Source organism: Fundulus heteroclitus, unplaced genomic scaffold (assembly GCF_011125445.2).
Source record: "Fundulus heteroclitus isolate FHET01 unplaced genomic scaffold, MU-UCD_Fhet_4.1 scaffold_75, whole genome shotgun sequence".
Taxonomy (NCBI): Eukaryota; Metazoa; Chordata; class Actinopteri; order Cyprinodontiformes; family Fundulidae; genus Fundulus; species Fundulus heteroclitus.
The window spans coordinates 1,243,114-1,262,673 of record NW_023397197.1 but is presented as its reverse complement, the minus strand read 5'-3'; the positions used below and the strand labels follow the sequence as shown (position 1 = coordinate 1,262,673).

The following is a 19,560-nucleotide window of genomic DNA, read 5'->3' as shown; positions in this document are numbered from 1 at the left end:
TTTTGATTCTCTTTCCTTTTACTTAATTTTTTACAGATTTTATGATTGTTGTATTATTTTAGCATAGGGCTGTGTATTTGTTTTAGGTCTTATTGATTTTAATTTGCTTACTTTATGTATAAAACACTTTAAAACAATCACAGCTGCACATTTAAAAAGAAAAACAGTTAAAATAATAGAATCAACATTGTTTTAACTGTAAAAACCAGAAGTCTCATGCTGTGTTTTAGGCCAAAGAGTAAAAATGTGTTCAAGTTTTAAAGTTTAATGTCTTGTCATGTTATCATATGGCTGCTGTTTATTCATATAGAGTAATTTGGTTCTGTGGTGCTGACAGTGCTCTATAAATAAAGCTGGGATGGTACTGGGTCTAAAAACTGGAGAACAGAACATAAAGCTGGCTGTAGTTTTAGTCTTGGATCTAAATGTTCCACATTACTTCTGACATGATGGAGCGAGTCTGTTGAAGCTAGATGCCTTTCTCAGGGTAGGGCTGCATGTGAACGCTGCTACTTTCTGCTACATCACGTTGGCTCCATGCACGGCTCTGCTCAAAGCAGCAAAACAGGAACTATTTCTCTGCAAGTTCATGTTTCTAGTTCTGTTCAGTGTAGTTCTAGAGCTCAGAAACACTTTCTACCTTCACCTGCAGAGGAAACACAAATCATTCATCTGCACATCAGCTCTGATCCTCTGATGACGTCACAGCTCACCTGGTTTGTAGTTTTCCTTTCAGACTAAAACAGTCAGCAGAGCGTCTGCAGTGATATCAGAGGCAGGTTGATAAAGTCTTGATGAGAAAGGAGAGAAGTTGTGCTGAAAATGTTTCCTGATGGCGTCCTGAGGAGAAATGAGCCCAGAGAACAGAGCTGCTGGTTGCTTCCTGCTGCAGGAACTGCTCAGACTGGTCTGGCTGAGTGGGAGTCAGAGGAAAGTTCACCTGCTGACGTCTGAAGACATGAAGCCTTCTCATGACTCCCAGTGTGAACACAAACACTCTGCTGCTGTTTAAATGGCTTCATTGTTGTTCTGCTGATCCAGCTTCTGTTCAGCTCTGATGGAACCACAACCTGCTTTAACTGGGAACCAACTGGACTCTTCATTGCTGGAGATTTGTCTCCCTCTGCTGGTGAAAAGATAAACTGCATGATGTCTGATTATTAAACCCATTTGCTGCGTTTTTAAATGATCCAAACATGTCAGTGATGGTAAAAAGTGAGCAGAACCACAGTCAGTTCTAAGCTTTCATTTATCAGGACATGAATAAAAGATCATCTGTTCCTCAGCAGCTCTTAAAATGAGGGAAATACAACAGCAGCACAGATTCCATTGGGTCATTATTTAGTGAACAGAACCAGAAGCAGAACCCTGAAGCAGTGAGTGAAAAACTAAGTCCATCCTTTCTGCTTCCACAGCAGGTCAGAGGCTCAGTAGCTGCAAGGAGCTGCTGATCACATGACAATCTGCACTTTAACCATTTTTAGCCCTTTAACACTAAACAACAATTAGTTGATGCTTTGCTGGAATTATGGCATCAAAACAGAAACAGAAAAACAAGATAAAAACCAAGAATCCACTAAAAATACAAACTAACACCAAATAATGATAAAAATCCATCAAAGTAACAAAGTAAACTGTAGTCCTTAATATCAGCACACTGCTGCTGCTAAAATGAGCCGTTGTTCTAATGCAGATTATTACTAGAGCTCCTAGAGAATTATTTCTCCTTATTTTAGTGCTGCTGAGCAGAGTGTCGACAGTCTCTGGTTAAAATCAGCATCAGCTGAGGATGTTCTGAAGATCCAGGTTGAAACCCTGATTTCATTTCAAACCATCAAAGTGAATTTAAAGTCAGAGTCAGAGAAAAGAGCAGAGAGGAGGCAGCTTGGTCCAAACTCCTTCTTTCCACCTGCAGCTGTTTTCCAGCTGTTCTCCACAGGTGGAGGCTGGATGTTTGGGAGGAGAGAAGCGGCACATTAAAGCTCCAGATGTTCACAGCTGGATTCTTCCCACAGCAGCTGGAACAATTGCACAGATGAAATGATTGAGTCCTGAAAAATGGGATGTTTGGATGTGATCAGGTCTGCAGATGCCACTGACTGGGATTTGTGAAGAAAATGTCTCTCAGAGCTGTGAAGAGCTGTGCTTCTTTAGAGGGAAAGCTCTGAAATCTTCACTCCTCCCATCCAGTGGTGTTCAGGTGGGCTCAATGGAGCGCACCCAGCAGGACTTGATCTGAATCAACTCCATTTGATTTCTAAGCACAAAGAAAAAGCCTCTAACAGTTCTGTGTGTATTGATGGAAAATGGCTTTTAGTAAAAAGCTCCAAGTGTGGATCAGATTTCTGAGCTTCAGCAGCAACCAGAACTGTTGCTTAAAGCTGAAGTTAGAAGTCAGAGAAAAGCTGCAAAAGAAAATCAAAGCAGCGACTCAGACGTTCTTTCCTTCCATGAAGCTCATTGATTGTTGGCAACACATCACACACAGCACAGTAGAAACATGAAGCTTCTGCTTTTAAAAGCAACTCATGGCTTTCATCTTTTCAGCTTTTAGTGCAACACAAACATCTGGACTAAAACTGATCTGAGAGCAGCTTCTGGTTCCTGAACAACGGCTCTGGAACGTTGATTTCTGCACTTTTCCAGCATCTGGAACATTCCAGCTCCACAGTTCACATGTTAGCTTGCTGTCAATGTTGCTAGTAAACCTTTAGTACGTGTTCAGTGGACAATTTGGATTCAGCTTGACAGGAGAACACCTCCAGATGTTACTCAACACATTTCATTAAGATATGATGTGGAATTTCACATTTAAAGCTCATCAACATGTGACTTTACAATTCTATTGATCAAAACTGCTGAGGTTTACATTGCCACACTATGTACATACTAATTACACAGAAAATAAAACAAGGTCCAGAAAAAGCTGAACTAGAAACAGGTAAGTATAAAATGTTGAAATGATGAAGAACATTTCCATAGTTTGCTGCCACAGAACTTTGGTTCCAACAACACAATAGACGGTTCCAGCTGGATTCCCTCAGAGCTTTCAGGACATCTTCTTGTCAGCCTAGGCACGGCTCATGGAACCATCTGCCACACGTGTCCCTGGATCTGCACAACAACTTACAGAATATACACATTAGGGGACAAGGAGGTGGCTTTTGCTGGCTTCATACTATCTTTTCATCGTCACATTTGGTTATTGAACAACTACAGAACGGGTCAAGCTATGTTCCAGAAAATGAGTTTTTATCAAATCAATAAATGATTAAAATCTGGGAGTCAGCCCCAGGTAAGATGGCCGCCACATCAGCTCAGCTACTGGGAAGCTTAATGAAATGAACTCAAAGAATTTCACATGTATTGTTTTCTAGATTTCTGTGGAGGTAAATGTTCTTCATCCAAACACTGACTTCTACAGCCAATCACTTTACTACCTTTGGAACACAGAGAAATGACTTTTAAAAGTCACAGCTGCTTCTTTGATGAAGTTATCTCAGTAATATGTTCATAGGAAACTCTCCTGAAGTAATCCCTGGGGATTTTCCCTCACCACATCATCATTATCATCATTATCTTTTTACAGTGTATTCTAAATACTGATATATCTATAACAATGGCACATAAAACATGTGAACACAAATCGCTTCATTTCACATATTCCACTAAAACAGTACATCCAATAACATCCAATTAAAGGTAATATTATTATTTTTTCATTTTAAAACCCTTGATGATCTGCTTTCCCTCAATGACTGTTAGACCTGTATTTTTACTTTATGCTCTAAAACTAAGTCAGTTCACAGATTCACAACGTTCTGAATAAGCATTGTTACTGAGGTACAGGTATACAAATGACTAAATAATTACAAATGCTAATGCGAGTGAGCAATCAGGCCTTCATCTGACTTAGTAGCTGACTAAGCTGGCATTTAGTTACCTGCAGACAATCTGAAAGCCGTCTACTGTTTTCATGTTGCAGATCCTGCTGAGGATTAGCTGAATATAGCATGATCACACGTCCATTATGACACCATGAAATGCTCCACATGCTGAGGATTCAGTTACTAAACGGCAGAAAATCAGCACCAAACAATACATTTACTCAGCCAGTTTGTAACTGGAGGCTCTGGCTGCTTTTACCATAGAACACAAGGAGCAGTTGTTCCATGAATCAAAGTCTACAATGGCAGAAAATAGGTAACATCACCTTTATGGTTCCATGTGTTCCATCCACTAAGATCAGCTCCATGTTCAGAGGTCACACTACCACATCTTCATAGAAAACAAGCTTCCATCCTTTTCTGTTGCTGCTATGTGTTAAACTACAGGATCATTGTTATCTGTCAACATCCAGATCATATTTATAATGAAGCAATGCAGTTTGCAGACAATCCCAATGAAGTGTGACAGAGTTTGTGAAAACCAAATGATCTGCTGAAGCTAGATGTGGCCAGCAAGGCAACAGGGATGCAGCTACGCTGTTTTTCTCTGCCCACATCATCCAACCTATTGCTGGGACATTTACAGTAAAGCTTAACACTTCAGGGCCAACCTAAAAACCTGCCTTTGTTACACATGCAGAGAATCTTTATTACTACATATAGACCAACATTTTAAGCTCTGCTCATTTTGAAGAAGATTCTTGACATTCTTTGGAAGAGTTAAATGTGACAGTGATGTGTGTTTGAAATGTGAAATAAATGCAGTTTATGTAAATAGTAAATGGTTTCATATTTATGAAGGTGTGCTGTGAATCCTTGAATAAATAGCTTTTTACCTCTTGGTGCACCTTTTAAATTCTTTTTTGTCTGGGCCATCTTTTCAACTACCTTAGTGATTTCAACCAGATGTTGACAGTGAACACCTCATGCGTATACGGAGCTCTAGAATGATTCCAGTTGCTTTATGTCGTTGCCGTTGCTCTCTCTAGCTGCCCTTTTGTCTTCTAATGCTCCAGTTTAGTTCAACTCTGGCTAGATTTCACCGTGTTAACTCCAAACTTGTTGCAGTCCGCCCTCATCATTCTTCCTTCAGCCAAGATGCGGCTGACACTCATGTTTGTGTGGAAGCAGAATAATAATCAAATAATAAGAAGAAGCTGCTGCATATGTCTCTATGCTTGCATCCAAAGCCTTGAGTGAAGGCGTATCATGAAGGGGAGAAGTTGCCAGGTTCCATATTTCATAAACTGTTTCTGTTGGGACTCAACTGGATGGCGTAATGCCCAAAGCTTCTGACCACAGATGTGCTTAATGCCACAATTTCTGCCATGCAGTGAGAGGCGTTTTAGTACCAAATGTTTCCCTCCTACATGCACTCTGGACTGGAAACACTGAGAGCTACTTTTTAGGATCTGATTGAATGTGACTTTGTAAAGAGCCTTGAGATGACGTGTTGTGAACTGGCGCTATAGAAATAAAATCTAATTGAAGTGAAAACATTTTAGTGTGGTTATTGTGGAGCATTACCTGATCACTGCTTGTTCCACAGGCTAAAAAACATTCTTTGGGGATTTAACAGGACATGAAGTTTCTTTTTCTTTGTCTCTATGTAACTATAAATGTCATCAAATAGTCGGCTTTTATCACTTCCATGCGTTTCATATTCCACATGACATAAATGTCTTAATGTGGGCGTGGCCAGCAGATTTTGTAGCATCTCCCTAAACAGAGCTTAGACACTGAAACAAGGTTTACCACTTTGCAATATACTCTAGTTGCATATTCTATATATTAGCTCTACATGGCAATATTTAGCCCTAAAATCCCTGCCTGGTCCTACCTGATGCCGTCAGTATTTGTTCACCCAGAGCAACTCTTTCCTTTTCCAGGTTCTTTTTGATGTAGAAAAGCTGATGGCTGGAATATTTGGAAAAGCTTTCCTCACTTCCCTTGTGATCTAAAAAAAGGCAGAATATTCATTTTGTATTCTTTGTAATATTCAATAGTTTGTTTCTGTTGTAGTTCCATATTTCTGCCAGCAGGGAGCGTATTCACAACTACAAGCTCTACGCGCTTCTTCTTTTGTCTTTTTTCTCTTTGCGCTGATGCCGTTACTGCAGTTTAGAGAGAGTTAGAACAGGAGGCGTCAATATAACTAGTTACTAAGTAAATACTGATTAAAACTGTGTTATATCTTGAGTTATTGATCCTAGGAGATTATCTGCACCTGCCAGGAGGGTTTCTGGTTGCGGGACATCACCGTGTTGTTGTGTTTTGTCGAGTGAAAACTGCGGTGAGTAATGATGATTAGCGCTTAGCATAGCATGCTAACTACTGCTGATTCTGGCTGATTGCTCACTGATTTCATGGAGAAAGTATCTTTGTTATATTGTTATGCTTGGAGACGATGTTTAAAACCAGCTGGAGACAGATGAAGGTATATGAGTGAATTGAGGATGTAAAAAATTGTGTTTTGTGTACATTATCTGTGTTAATTGAGCTATTGCTGCATGTGATTTGTACTATTACTATATGCCAACTAATGCTATATAGTTAAGCGAGCTGGTTTTATGAGCTAAAACAAGCAACAGTGTGCTTTTGAGTTATTGAGAGACAGTAATTTAATGAATGATTAACAAACATGATTGAAATGTGATTTAAAATAATTAATATACACCATTTTGTGTGTGTGTGGGCTGTTTAAAAATTAATTTTATAGCTCTATGTGATACTTTGTCAATTTGAATGGTTCACGTTCATTGATTTAAGATTAAAAAGAGGATAAATACTGTACAGTTGATTTGGGTAAATGTATAAAAAGAGAAAGAGATTAATGTAAAAGCTGCTGCTCTATGCAGGTTGTTTTTTTGTATGAGTCGGTTTTGATCACTGATCTCTATTATACACTGGAGTGCTAATAGCCGCTGTCAGAGCAATAGAGAGAAAGAGTTGCGACACTCCCATTGGACTCCGTTGTACGCCTTTTGCCACCTACTTCCGGGGTATGCAGCCTCGCATAGTTCCAAAAAGCCATTCTATGGCGTTGGACATCATTCACTTCCATTGCTGACTGTCGAGTAACTTCTGAGGTAAGTTGATTAAATAGCTACCTGTTTTGAATTGTCAACTGTCTATATTGTATCATAGGCCATTTATGATACATATACTGATCTTTTGTTGTATGTACACAGCGTAATTATATATATTTCTTTTATCTTGGTAGACGACCGATTGCCTGCTAGTTTGTTAGCTTGACTTGCCTTCTGTGAAGGTAACGTTATATCCAGGGGTAAATTGATTAAATAGCTACCTATTTTGAACTGTCAACTGTCTATATTTTATCAGAGGTCCTTTATGATACATATACTGATCTTTATTTGTATGTACGCAGCGTAATTATATATATGTTTTATCTTGGTAGACCACCGATTGCCTGCTAGTTTGTTAGTTTGACTTCGCCCTCTGTAAAGGTAGCACTAACGTTATATCCAGGTGTATATTGATTAAATAGCTACCTCTTTTGAATTGTCAACTCTGTACATTCTATAAATTGGCCCTTTATGGTGCATATGCTTATATTTATTTGTATGTGCACAGTGCAATTTATATATATATATATATATATATATATATATATATATATATATCTTAATAGCTCTGCACTTACCTATAGACCCAAACGTATAAGCATAATGCTTTTGATAATATGTGAATGGCTTAATCTTAAAATTATATTCTTAGTCTTAACATGATCATGTTTTACGTTGTGGTCTGCGGGTGACCACTTATCAGAAGTGAGCTAGCTGCTAGGCGAATGCTGAATGGACCACGGCAGACCTAACGCTACCACGAAGGTAAGCTAATGGCTGAATCGGAATTTATAAGCAAAATCACGGTAATCAACAATACAGCCCAGTCGCGATAAAATGAAAATCATGAGACATCTGTCATCACATGAATGATATGGAAAATAAAACTTAAGTTAGAGCCGTTCTAGCCTGTCCATACGAACATGAACATAAGCTTTTCCCTCCAAAAATGTAAAACGTATCTAAGTAATATACAGCTTTTCGTTGTCACCCTGCCTCTCAAAATGGAAAACTGACATTAACAAATATGTAATCATGCAATAACAGCTGAAAAAGTAGTAGAGCCCTGACATCAAAGAGTGTCGCAACTCTTTCTCTCTATGGCTCTGGCCGCTGTTAGAACGAGTCGCTGTGAAGCCACCAGCCGCCATATTGGTACTCCCTATTTTCCTCCAGTAACTAGGGAATATGTGCGCTACAGCATCGAATAACGAGGATTTTCTCATGTTCAGGGGGGCTTAAAAGTTTTAAAATGTCAAATGCCATATACTTTTATGTTATGTTCTAAAACTATCAAGTACTGAGAAAGTCATTAATAAATGTCACTACATTGCAAAAAAAAAAAAATGTTACTGTGTAGTTTAGTGCTCAAAATCACATTTTCTTAATGGAACAAATTTAGTTTTAATAAAAGCTACATTATTAAATGTGTTTATGGGGATTATCTGTATTTATGGGGCTGCAGGTTCTGGTCCTGCTGGGCTCCAAGTCTGAGCTTCTGCTGCAGCCACAGCATCTTCTCCATCCGCATCCTGAGAGTGGAGGACGGCGAGCCGCCACCAGTCCACGCCGTCAGCGCGTGAGTAGCCGGCGCCACCTCAGCGTCTCTGAGCGTCTGCTGTGCTAACGGTGTTAACGTCCCGCAGGTTGTGTCTGTGCCACCTGGCAGGCTCTGAGCGCAGCTCCAGGACCCAGAACAAAGGAGAGGACCTGAAGGAGGCTGGAAACATCAACGCCTCGCTGCTCATTCTGGGCAAATGCATCAAGGCTCTGCAGCACAACCAGCACACCAGGTAGGACCTTCATGGTTCTGGGAACCAGTTCTGGTCCTGGAGCGTCCTGAGTGACCCGCTGTCTGCTGCCTCCAGGCTCCTGCAGCACGTCCCATTCAGGGAGAGCAAGCTGACCCACTACCTGCAGGGCTTCTTCTGCAGCAGCAGCAAGGCCTGCATGGTGGTCAACGTCAGCCAGTGTGCCTCCATGTACAACGAGACCCTCAACGTCCTCAAGTTGTTGAGCCTTAAGTTCTGATATCCAATTAGAACATCAGTCCACTCCCAAACATTTAGCACTGCTGTCTTTGTAAAATGAACTGAGCAGCATCTAATCACAACGGGGAAACAGCCATTATGTTTTTGACTCAGACGATTCATCAGCCTACCTTCCCTAAGATCACCGCTGCATGACTGAAGAACTTCCCTGGAGCCGCAGCACCAGAGCGCTCTGAGGTCTCGGTAGAGCCGCTTGATGTAGTCAGGATCCAGCAGAGTGAACGCTGGACTTGCTTTGGCTTGAACGGACATCAGCCTCCATGAATACCAGGTCATCCATGTTGCTGTTCATTAACACCGTGCTAACTTTTCCACTGTGGAGGCTCGCCTTGGTACATTCACATAGCAGAGCCGTCCGCACCAAGTGACGACCCAAGATGGTTTAAAATGTCCTGGTAAGTTCTAAGAGGCCACTTCTTCATGTCATCCTCTCAGTCATGAATAGTTTAAGGCTGTGGCGCTGACCTGCCACTTCCATCGCTCTGCAATTATTGGAAATATTGCTGCAACAGTTTATCATTTCAGTCAAGCTAATGTTATTTGGCCGAGGGAAGCGCTGAAACGGAAGTGGAGAACAAGTAAAACAGAAGTTGGACCCAGAGTTACTTCCTTGTTCAAAAATAAGGTGGATAGAACAGAGAGAAATGTGAAAGGTAGTTTGTTGGCTTTGTTTCAGGTGGAGGTTGTGATCTCCAGGCTCCTCCCCGTCGTTCCTCCTGCTTCCTGCAGCAGGAAGACGCTGCAGAGCAGCAGCAGCTCCCTGACCGGCTGGGAAGCCAGTCTGGAAGACCTTCAGGTGGGAAGGAGTCGCCTTTAGCCGTGTAGCTGCTGACGTCTCAGTCATCCCTGATATCTAAAACATCCGTCCAGCAGGGTGAAGACCAAGACTCCAGTCTGATGGAGGACAGCATGGAGGAGACGGCTGACAAGGTGAAGAAGTCGTCATTAATAAGAGGCTTCACCAGGTCAGTGGTTTTAGCTGCTCCACATTTCTCCTGACATGAATCCACCTGCTGGGTTTCCTGCTGGAGGCGGCGCCACGTTTACCTTCATTCTGACGTCAGAACCGCAGCTTCGTCCCTCCTCCTCTTCATCAGCTGCTGCTGCAGATTTCTGCAGGAAACCAAGCAGCTGGTGGTCGGCTCTGCATGTCCTCTGATATCGTATTTACTTAGTTATAATAATAATAATGAGAACAAATCGTATTTAAACTCCATCCCAGTTTTCTCTGGCGATGGATTAAAGCTCCAAATGCAGCTTTGATGTTTGATTCTGTTGCTGCTCGGTTGGAGAAAACAGGAAGAACGATCGTTTTAGTTTAAAATCAAGTTTGACTGTCAAAATAATTTATTGTTTAAAGGAAGTGGTCCGATAAAAGCCCGTCTCTAGTTCCTAGGCTGGGCTTTTCCTGCTGGACCCGATGGATGGAAAGAGATTTTGGACCTGACCTTGAACCTTGACCTTTGGCCTCAGACTTCCCTGACCTGATGAGACCGTCAGAGAGCAGTTCTGATTGGCTGTCAGTGAAGCTCTGTAAACATATTGACTTGATCTACTTTAGTCCTCTTTCTATTAAATACTTACGTAAATCTATCTGCAGCCAGTTGAGTTTCATCTTTTTCTGCCGGATTTGATCCACCAGACAAACTGTTTCTGTCTCCTGATTTATGGACTGATAGAAAGAAGCTATTTAGTGCCTGACATCACAGCATTGTGAAATGACACAATGTGTTTCTTAGGTAGAACTTTTGCTTACTAACCAGAAGCTTCTAGTAACTCTGGTTGACATTGACAAATGTCACAATGTTCCTATATTTGTCAGAATTCACCTGTAAAAAAATACCAGTTAGAATGAAACAATTGTCATTTCTGACCTAAAAGGACAAAAATACCCATGGACAACATCTACTAAATTACATAAATAATTACACTTGTATAATAAATGTTCACATATATATATTGAAACTAAACATATCTTAAATAATGACATCAACAGATATTTCAAAAATCAAATCCATACTTGAGTCTTTCTCTAATGTCTTGCTAATAGATGCATATTTCTTTCTATGTCGACCATGCAGACGAATCACCATGGAATAGTTTCAACAGTGAACTTTACCCATCATCACCTGTGGGTGGAGCTAATGAGGTTCTTAAATTTATCTTTAGAACGCTGTCCACACCTAGTTTCTTTCACCAACCAGTACCTCAGTAACTTCTTTGGATCAATGGTCAGTGAATTACAGAGCCGGTCCAGCTTTGTCCACCGGTCCAGAAAACCACCTTCAGAGTCCCTCAGCAGCTTTTCTCCCACAGTCTGACCTGATGGGTCCCAAACGGTCCTCCAGATCCAGAACCATGTTAGCGATCCTGATGACTAACAGGACGAGGCGCTGCTGGACGTCCACCTGCTGGAGGATCTCTGCAGCAGAGCGCAGGCCGTCGTCCTGAGGCGTCGTGATCAGGAACAGAGGATGAATGCAGGAGAGACGAGCGGAACCACAGGATGAGGAAGAACAAATGTGAGGAAGATGAGGGAGAGGAAGGCTGGCGGTGAAAGTGGGCCTCATCCATGTGGGAGCTCAGGAAGTCTTTGAGAACGGCGGTGAAGCAGGAAGTGCTGATGTGTGGTGTGAATGATGGAGAGGCGGCCATGATGCAGTTTTAGCATCACTTCCCTCACATCTGGGCCCTTTGTGCCGTCTGAGCTGCTCTGCCTTCCTCTTCATCATCTGCATCCATTACTAACCTCCTCCAGACTAAACGCTGAGGTCCATGAACCACCCAGTAAGGGTGTGCAAATTAATCGTCATGGCGATGCATCGCGATTATAGTTTTCGCGATCCAATGCATCGATTCTTGACGCCAAGTATCGATTATCAATTTAAAAAACGACTAAAAAAATTGCATGAATGGTTGGCGAACATCAGCCAAAAACAAGTGGAATACAACTTCCAGTCCAGTAGATGTCGCTGCGGATGTGTTGACGCCCGCTGCCTTGTGTCACAAGCATTTCCGGCCGCGGGATACTGCGACCAGTCATTCATAAACAAAACATGGAGGAGACTGAGAACATTCGCCCGGCTCCATCACATTTCAAGTCAGATGTTTGGACGCATTTTGGCTTTACAGACAAAGAAGGTAAAAACAAATTGATGTGATGCACACAATTTGCAAACACTGTTACATTGTAATGAAATACTGTTGGAACACAACAAACTTAAAGGCACACATGCAGAGGCGCCATCCTGAAAAATAAGATCCACCAGCACCGCAAGCACTGATTGAACAAACAAGCTAGCCCCAACATCTACACGCGCAAACATTTGAATGTTTTTTAATTTCATTGGTTTAAAGGATCACTGAGGCCATGTAAACGGCACTGATTTTCCTTATTTTGTTATTTTAAGTTTTATAAATCCTAAGCACTTTTTGTCAGTGTGTCCACTCCAGTAATAGTAATATTTGTTTTTTATAGCAATACCTCCAAAAGTCGTTTCAATAAATACAGCTATGTATGAATTCAGTTGCATTCAGTTATGTATCAGTATCATACACAGCCAGTCAGCCACTGGTAATGGCTGTATTTTTTTCTAACAGTGTTCAGTGAAAATATCGTGATGCATCGTGATAGAATCGCATCGTGGCATGTGAATCGTGATTCAAATCGAATCGTGACTTCTTTGGCAATACCCACCCCTACCACCCAGACGGGTCAGCAGGGTCTCACTCGTCCAGCCGGGTCCGCTTTCAGACGTTTAAAGGTTTTAGTTCAGGTTTCATGTCGTCTCTCTGGGTTTTAAAGTCCGTTACAGGATGCTGAGTTACAGAAGCGCCTAATTCCCACAAATGGAATAAACTAATTGATCTTAACCCCAGTTTAACTTTGCTGCAGCAACACGGTTCACAGATTGTCTGAAATCGTCAGTAAAGAGAAGATGAAGCTCAGCTTTGGTTCCTAAATCTGCGTCTGAAGGAAGAGTTGGGGACCAAAGTGCTTTGGACCGTTTACAGCACCGAGACGGTAGAAACCTAAAAACAGAGCCGGTGTCAGCTGCTGAGCACGGTGGAGGACGGGTCATGGTTGGGCCTGTTTAGCTGCCTCAGGACCCGGGTCACTGAGCAGAACCAGATCTGAGTCCGTCTGTCTGAAGCTCGGTCCAGAATCACGTTGATGGAGCCAGACGTTTATTTCAGGGGTGGGTCGGTTTTATTAGAAGGTCCGTTTACTAATGAAGGAAAATATTCTGTTCCTGTAACCTGGTACCTAAACACTGCAACAAGGAACAAAAAGTAAAATGAGTTTATTTCTCCTTGATTGAGCAGCTAAATAATCTGATCTGCTGATGGAATCAGAATTTTAACCCCTAAACTAAGATATTCAGATTTACTGCAGTAGAAATAAGACGATGGAGATGAGTTGGATTCTAAGTTCTGCTGAACTTGGACGGGTCCAGTGGTTGTCTGGGCTTCTGTTGCCTTTCTGGTACCAGTCTGCCGGTTCTCCTCTGATATCGAGACAGTTTCAGTCACAAACTCTCCTCAAAAGTTTGTCTCTCGGCGCCTGAATATTCTGGGTCGGTGCTGTTCTGTTGGTTCTACCGCGGCGCTGACCCGCTGTTCCTAATACAGCTTTGTTGTTCTGGCTAAAAGCAGCATTTCTGCTTTTCCAGATGTGAACCTGCAGCTGTTTAAGTTGGTTCTGATGGTTCACCTGGACCCAAACCTGGAACCCTGCAGCTTTAGGGACCGGTTCTGAGTCCTATTAGGTCCAGCCACACCAGTAAACAGGAAACGGGTCACAAACACCAGCATAGATGGTAAAGCTCCATCTCCACATCTGGACCGAACCGTGTCCCGTGAACCCGTTCATCTGGAGCGACCCTGAGATGGAAGCGGGCCTCGCCTTTATCTGGGCCAGCAGTCAGAACCCATCTGTTCCTCGGAACCTCTGGTTCTGAAGTCCATTCTCACTGTTATGGTTTCATTTCCTTCCAGACCGTCAGGGTCAGGCCGGGTTTATCTGGACCTCTGGGTGCGTTTGGAGCGGCTCTGGTACCAGGACGGCCTCGGTGGCCTCTCAGCCTGAGGAGGAAACAAACAGTTCTGGTTCCGGTCGGAGAAAAACATGCAGCCGGTGCTGAGAGGTGCTCCACGGTGGCATTATGATCCGGTTATTTCTGACATGTTTCAACAAGCCGGGTCAGACGGGCCTGCAGAACATCAGCAACATGTCAGAGTTCCTGCCTCTCCACCGGTTCCCTGCATGAAACAGAGACTCCTCCTTCCATCCAGACTGCTCAGCTCTGCAGGGAACCGGACCCAGATGGTGAGATCTGGACCGGGTCAGACCGGGTCAGACCACGGCGTGTTTGTCTGATGGATCCATCACGGCTAAATGCTTTATTAATCAAACACCAGCGCAGCTCCTAATGAGGCTTCAGGAGACGATGTGTGATTGGGTTATTGATGCCGTGTCAGCTGGTACCAAATGTTCTGATCCGCTGGTACCAAATGTTCTGATCCGCTCCAACAGGCCAGTAGGAGCTGCTTTAGTTCATCAGAGGGTTGAGAATCCGCTGCTGGCGGCTCGCTGCTACAGGAAACGCTGAGATGCATAAAAAGGGTCTGAATGCAGCGTTTAGCAGCGAGCAGGACCGGCCCGGTTCGGTCCAGATACACTCCAGGGATGGAGGCCCAGACGATTCGGACCTGGACCTGCAGCAGATGGTGGCAGTCAGGACGGTGACTGAAGGTTTTAAATGATTTACTGCAGACGTGATGAATGTTTTCCACGTAAAACGTTCAGGACTGAGGTTCCTTCAGGAGAACCATTGGTCCGGACCGTCTAATGGTCCAGGAGTCAGAACCCGGTTTTTCTCCTGATAAACTATTATTGTCATGATTTTCATTCAGACTGCAGGTAATTCCTCAGAAAAAGCCTCGTCAGCAGCTTTAATCTGACTGCAGTTTCCTGTCAGCGGTTATCAGCACTAAATGGACTTCTCCCCAGGACCCGTCAGGTTCTGATGGGTCCGAGCTGCAGGTGGATGAATTCAGCCAGACTGGATCTGCTTCAGCATTTAGAGCAGGGGGGTTCAAAGGGTGGCCCGGGGGCCATTTCTGGCCCCTGGACTGATTTTGTGTGGCCCATAACTGAAACAATTATTTGACGCAGCAGCACATCTGAATGATGAAGACTTTTTATTCTTAATTAGGGCAAAATTGTCATAGATAAGTTAACATTTGAGAATGTTGGGCAGAACACAATGACCCTAACGACTCCCAATTGAAAAGGGGGGGACCAGTTTCAGTTCAGTTTGAATGTTATCTAAGCCATAACAAGACCTTTTTTTGGGCAATAATATAAAGCTTGGAATGCCACATTACTCCAGACTTTTTAAATTGAGAAAGCTTCCTGGATGGGAAGCTAAACGTCTTCAAACTCCAGAAAAAAGTCCAATTGTTTTGTTTTTTTACTTTTTTGGGATGTTTTTATTGTTAATTTTCCTTTCTGACTGACATTCACTCTAAATTAGGGGTTAAAGCAAAAATAATCAATTTGACTGAATTTTTTTTTCTATTCGGTCCATCTGTTACAGGGCCGTGGACATCATGCCACATTAATTACCTTATGTGCTTTTTGTGCAAAGTACACTTTAACCAAATCTGGTACTTTTAAATTATCCGTTGACCATTCCTGTATCTCTCCACCTTTCAGCTTCAGAGCCTTGGTGTCATCCTGGACAGCCTCTCCATCCTCTCCTTCACTTTCCACATCCACAACATCACCTGGTTCACTTTCATCTCTGCAGCATCAACTTCTTCCTTCACACTTTTAACTAAATGGTTCAGTCCACTCACCGCTCCACTTAAAAATTTCAGCTCCCTTCCCTCCCTGTCCCTCAGAAAACCTCCATAAACTATGACTAGTACCAAAGACAGCAGCTTTCATCACTACTTCATCTACTTCACACCTGTATTCACATTCAGGATAAATTAATCCTATGATCATACAAGGCCAACCCCAACCTGGACAATGCAGGACACATAACTGCCTAACTTCCATAACTATTACTTAGCAAATAGGCTACAATACATCTCTAAATGGATAAAAAATAGTCTTTTAGATGAGCCTTGGTTAGATATAGAACAGGAAATGTGCAATAATATCATGATTTCAGATCTGCCGTTTATAAGCTCAAATATAAAACGGCATACATGCTTCAAATATATCAACATTAGTTCTACTCTGACAGCATGGTGGGAGTTCCTCAAAATGACAAAGTCATCCCTTATCCCATGCAGTCGTACACCTATCTGGAATAACCCTGATATCCTACAAAATAATAAAATGATAAACTTTACATACTGGAAGAATAAAGGTATTAAATATCTGGAACATCTACTTGACGGAACCGAGTTCATCAATTTTGCTAAACTAAATATGCAATATGGCATTAGTAAAAATAAATTCTTGGAATATGAACAACTTAAATCTATAATTAAAAATAAATATAAGCATATTAATGGTGGTTTACAAGTCCCAACTAATATAATAGAGTTCTTAGATTTAACCCCCCCCAAACTACTGTCTAAATCATACAGGACACTGACTAAAATAGATGATTCGATATCTCTTCCTATAATGAAGTGGGAAAAAGATTTATCAGGCACCTTTGAACAAAATTTCTGGGCTCAGACATGTCTAAGAACTTTCAAATTGACTAGAAACACCAACTTACAACTAATACAATACAAAATCCTTCACAGAGTACATTATACAGGACAAAGATTATTCAAGATGGGTCTGGCACAATCTAATATCTGCCCACACTGCATAGGCAATCATCCTGATAATTATTTTCATGCGTTATGGTTATGCACACCAGTCCAGAGGTTCTGGACACAGATATGTAAGGACTTATCAAGGTGCTTGAGCTGTAAGATTACACCATCCCCATCAGTTTGCCTGCTCTGTAATTTTGAGGAAAGTCCTCTGAAAAAAGAAATAGTTTACATGGTTTTTACTGCTTTATGCATCGCAAAGAAAACTATCCTCATGAATTGGAAAAGTAAACAAAATCTCAGTATCAATCAGTATAGAGATCTTTTGTTGGATCATATTAATCTAGAGACAGCATCTGCTTCCACATCTGATTGGTCTTTTTGGGCTCCTCTGATCAACACCATCACTTAGTGGAATAGGGGGCGGTGGGTTGCTTCCTGCAGGGCGCAGTGGCTGGATGAAGGGGTTCCTGGGGCCCTGGGGGCACTTGGAGTAGGGCGCCTGGTGGATCCGGCTCCGGGGTCTGTTGCCCCCATCTGGGAGGAGTTTGGGAGGCCTACGGGTGGCCTACAGCAGCCGCTTGCGGCGCTCTTTGGGAGCTGCGTGTTGACGGACGTGGGTTACTGACCTGGTAGCTGTGCTGCCGCTGGGTGGGGCCGGGGTGGGTCTGGGGGTCTGGGGTCCCTGGGGCGCGCCGCCCTCGGGCGCGGGCCCCGGCGGGGCCTCGGGGGTTCCGGTTCCGGGGGGTGTGCCGCTTTTGGTGTGGGCCGGCGCGCGCCCGGGTGTCCGCCCCTGCACGGGGCCTCTGGTGCGCTGGGGGGTCTCGGGGCCCGTTGAGCTGGTAGGGGGGCATGGTCATTAACACCTCTGGGCAGATGCTCTTCTCCTTTATTGGAAAGGCACTCTGCCAGTGGGGGGAGGGGGAAAGGAGGGGGAGTAGGGATCTACCCAGCCTGGATGTCTACTGTCGAATGTATGGTGAGTTGTTTGAACGTTAGTGTTGGGGAGGGATTAATCCACGGGTGGGGGGGGGGGGGTTGGGGGGGGGTTGACGTTCTGGTGGGCTTGTGTCCGGCCCCCTGTCCCGGTCCTGGTATGTGTCGTCTTCCGGTGCGGGTTTCACCTGGGGGGTGGGGTCGGGGTGGCCCGTGCGGGCCGGCTGGCCAGGGTCCCCCCCTATTATTATTATTATTATTATTATTAATTATTTATTTATTTATTTATTTATTTAGTTTAAGTAGGCTTGGTGGGTGGGCTGGGGGGGGCTTAGGTGTTGGTCCTGGTGGGTGGTTGGCTGGCGGGCCCTGCGGCCTCTCCCTGGCCCCCGGGCTACGGTGGTGCCGCTGGCGAGGCCCCCTTCTCTGAGTGGGGCTTTCGGGGAGCGGGGGTGCCTATTGGAGTCAGTAGGGGAGCTGGCTCCCTGGGTTGGCTTCCCAGTCATTTGCTCCCCATCCCCGGACTCCTCCCTCTGCCTGCTCCATCACGCCGCCACACATGCAGGTCATGAGGGAGGGGGCGTTACTGGAGGTTGCCACTTTCTGGTGACGCCCCTCTCCCCAATTTTATTTTGCATCTTAGACACTTTCACTTCAAACATTTTTCACATCACACACTCATATAGGCCATGGTAGGGGGGGGGGGGGGGGAAGACGTCTGGGAGGGGGCTTATGTTGTGTGGGCCTCACCTCGGACGGCTCCCTTCACCTCCTCTCCCACTTAGACATTGAGGGTTCTGGGCAGTCACACGGAAGGGGTGCGCTGGCAACAGCTACCTTCCGAAAGGGGGGTGGGCTGTGCCGTGCATCCCCTTCGGCGCTCCCAGTTTTTAAACGCACTTGAGAACAACATGCAACAACACAACATTTGAGCAGGCGTAGGGAGGGTCGGGGTCTTCTGCACACCCCCGTTCTCCGATGGAGGCAAGGAGTCTGGGGCCTGGAGGAGGTGCGGGCCACTGTGTCCGGGGTCTTGGCGGGGGGCTGCGGTGTGCAGTCAGCGGCCTACCAGGTCTGGGGCTGATGCCTCCGCTCCCCCCAGGGGGCGGGGGGCAGGGATGGCAAGGGTAAGGTGGGGGGAGGGAGTGGGTTTATTAGGTATTTAGGGGGAGGGGGGGGCTCTGGCCGGGTGGCTCGTGCGGGTCGTGTTGGCCCGCCCTCTTGGGGGGGCCCGGTCCGGGGGGCGTCTGGTCGGGGGCCGGGGCCGGGGGTCGGGCACAAGCAGTCGTATAGTCGATTTGGGGTGTCCCCCCCCCTTTGGTCAGTGTTGGATGTGAGTGTTATGTGGGAATGTGTGTACAGCGTCTTTTTTTTTTTTTTTTTTTTTTTTTTTTTTTTCTGTGTGTGGCGAGTGGGGCACAAGGGAGGGATGGGGTGAATGAGTTTTTTTTTTTTTTTTTTTTTTTTTTTTTTTTTTTTTCAGGTATGGGTGTGGTCCGCTCCCTCTCCCAAGAACATCTCAAGTCTTCGATAGGTGCGGAGCCCATCCCCCCACGTCCTGCCCTCCTCCACTTCGTTGGCGGGCGCCTTGGCCCCCTGGCGCATTAGTTGGCTTCGGGTTTGGGGCGGGTTCCCGGGCGTGCGCCGGCCCGCTCCTGGCGGCCTCTTCGCGGGGCCTGGCCCCCCGGGGGGCGGCCGGGGCCCTCGTCGCGGGGGCGGGGCGCCCCTGGGGCCTCTGGCCCTCAGGGC

General features: G+C 44.5%; 1 protein-coding gene across 1 annotated transcript in view; it reads left to right on the top strand.

Moving 5' to 3' along the window:
- The first annotated feature begins 6,185 nt into the window (after window positions 1–6,185).
- LOC118561876 (kinesin-like protein KIF20B) overlaps window positions 6,186–19,560 on the top strand; it is a 366,850-nt gene continuing 353,475 nt past the window's right edge. The window contains exons 1-5 of the mRNA XM_036134136.1: window positions 6,186–6,240; window positions 8,502–8,615; window positions 8,683–8,829; window positions 9,764–9,883; window positions 9,958–10,017. Coding sequence (XP_035990029.1) covers window positions 8,794–8,829; window positions 9,764–9,883; window positions 9,958–10,017 — 216 coding nt within the window. The 5' untranslated portion in view covers window positions 6,186–6,240; window positions 8,502–8,615; window positions 8,683–8,793. The remainder of the gene's footprint in view (window positions 6,241–8,501; window positions 8,616–8,682; window positions 8,830–9,763; window positions 9,884–9,957; window positions 10,018–19,560) is intronic.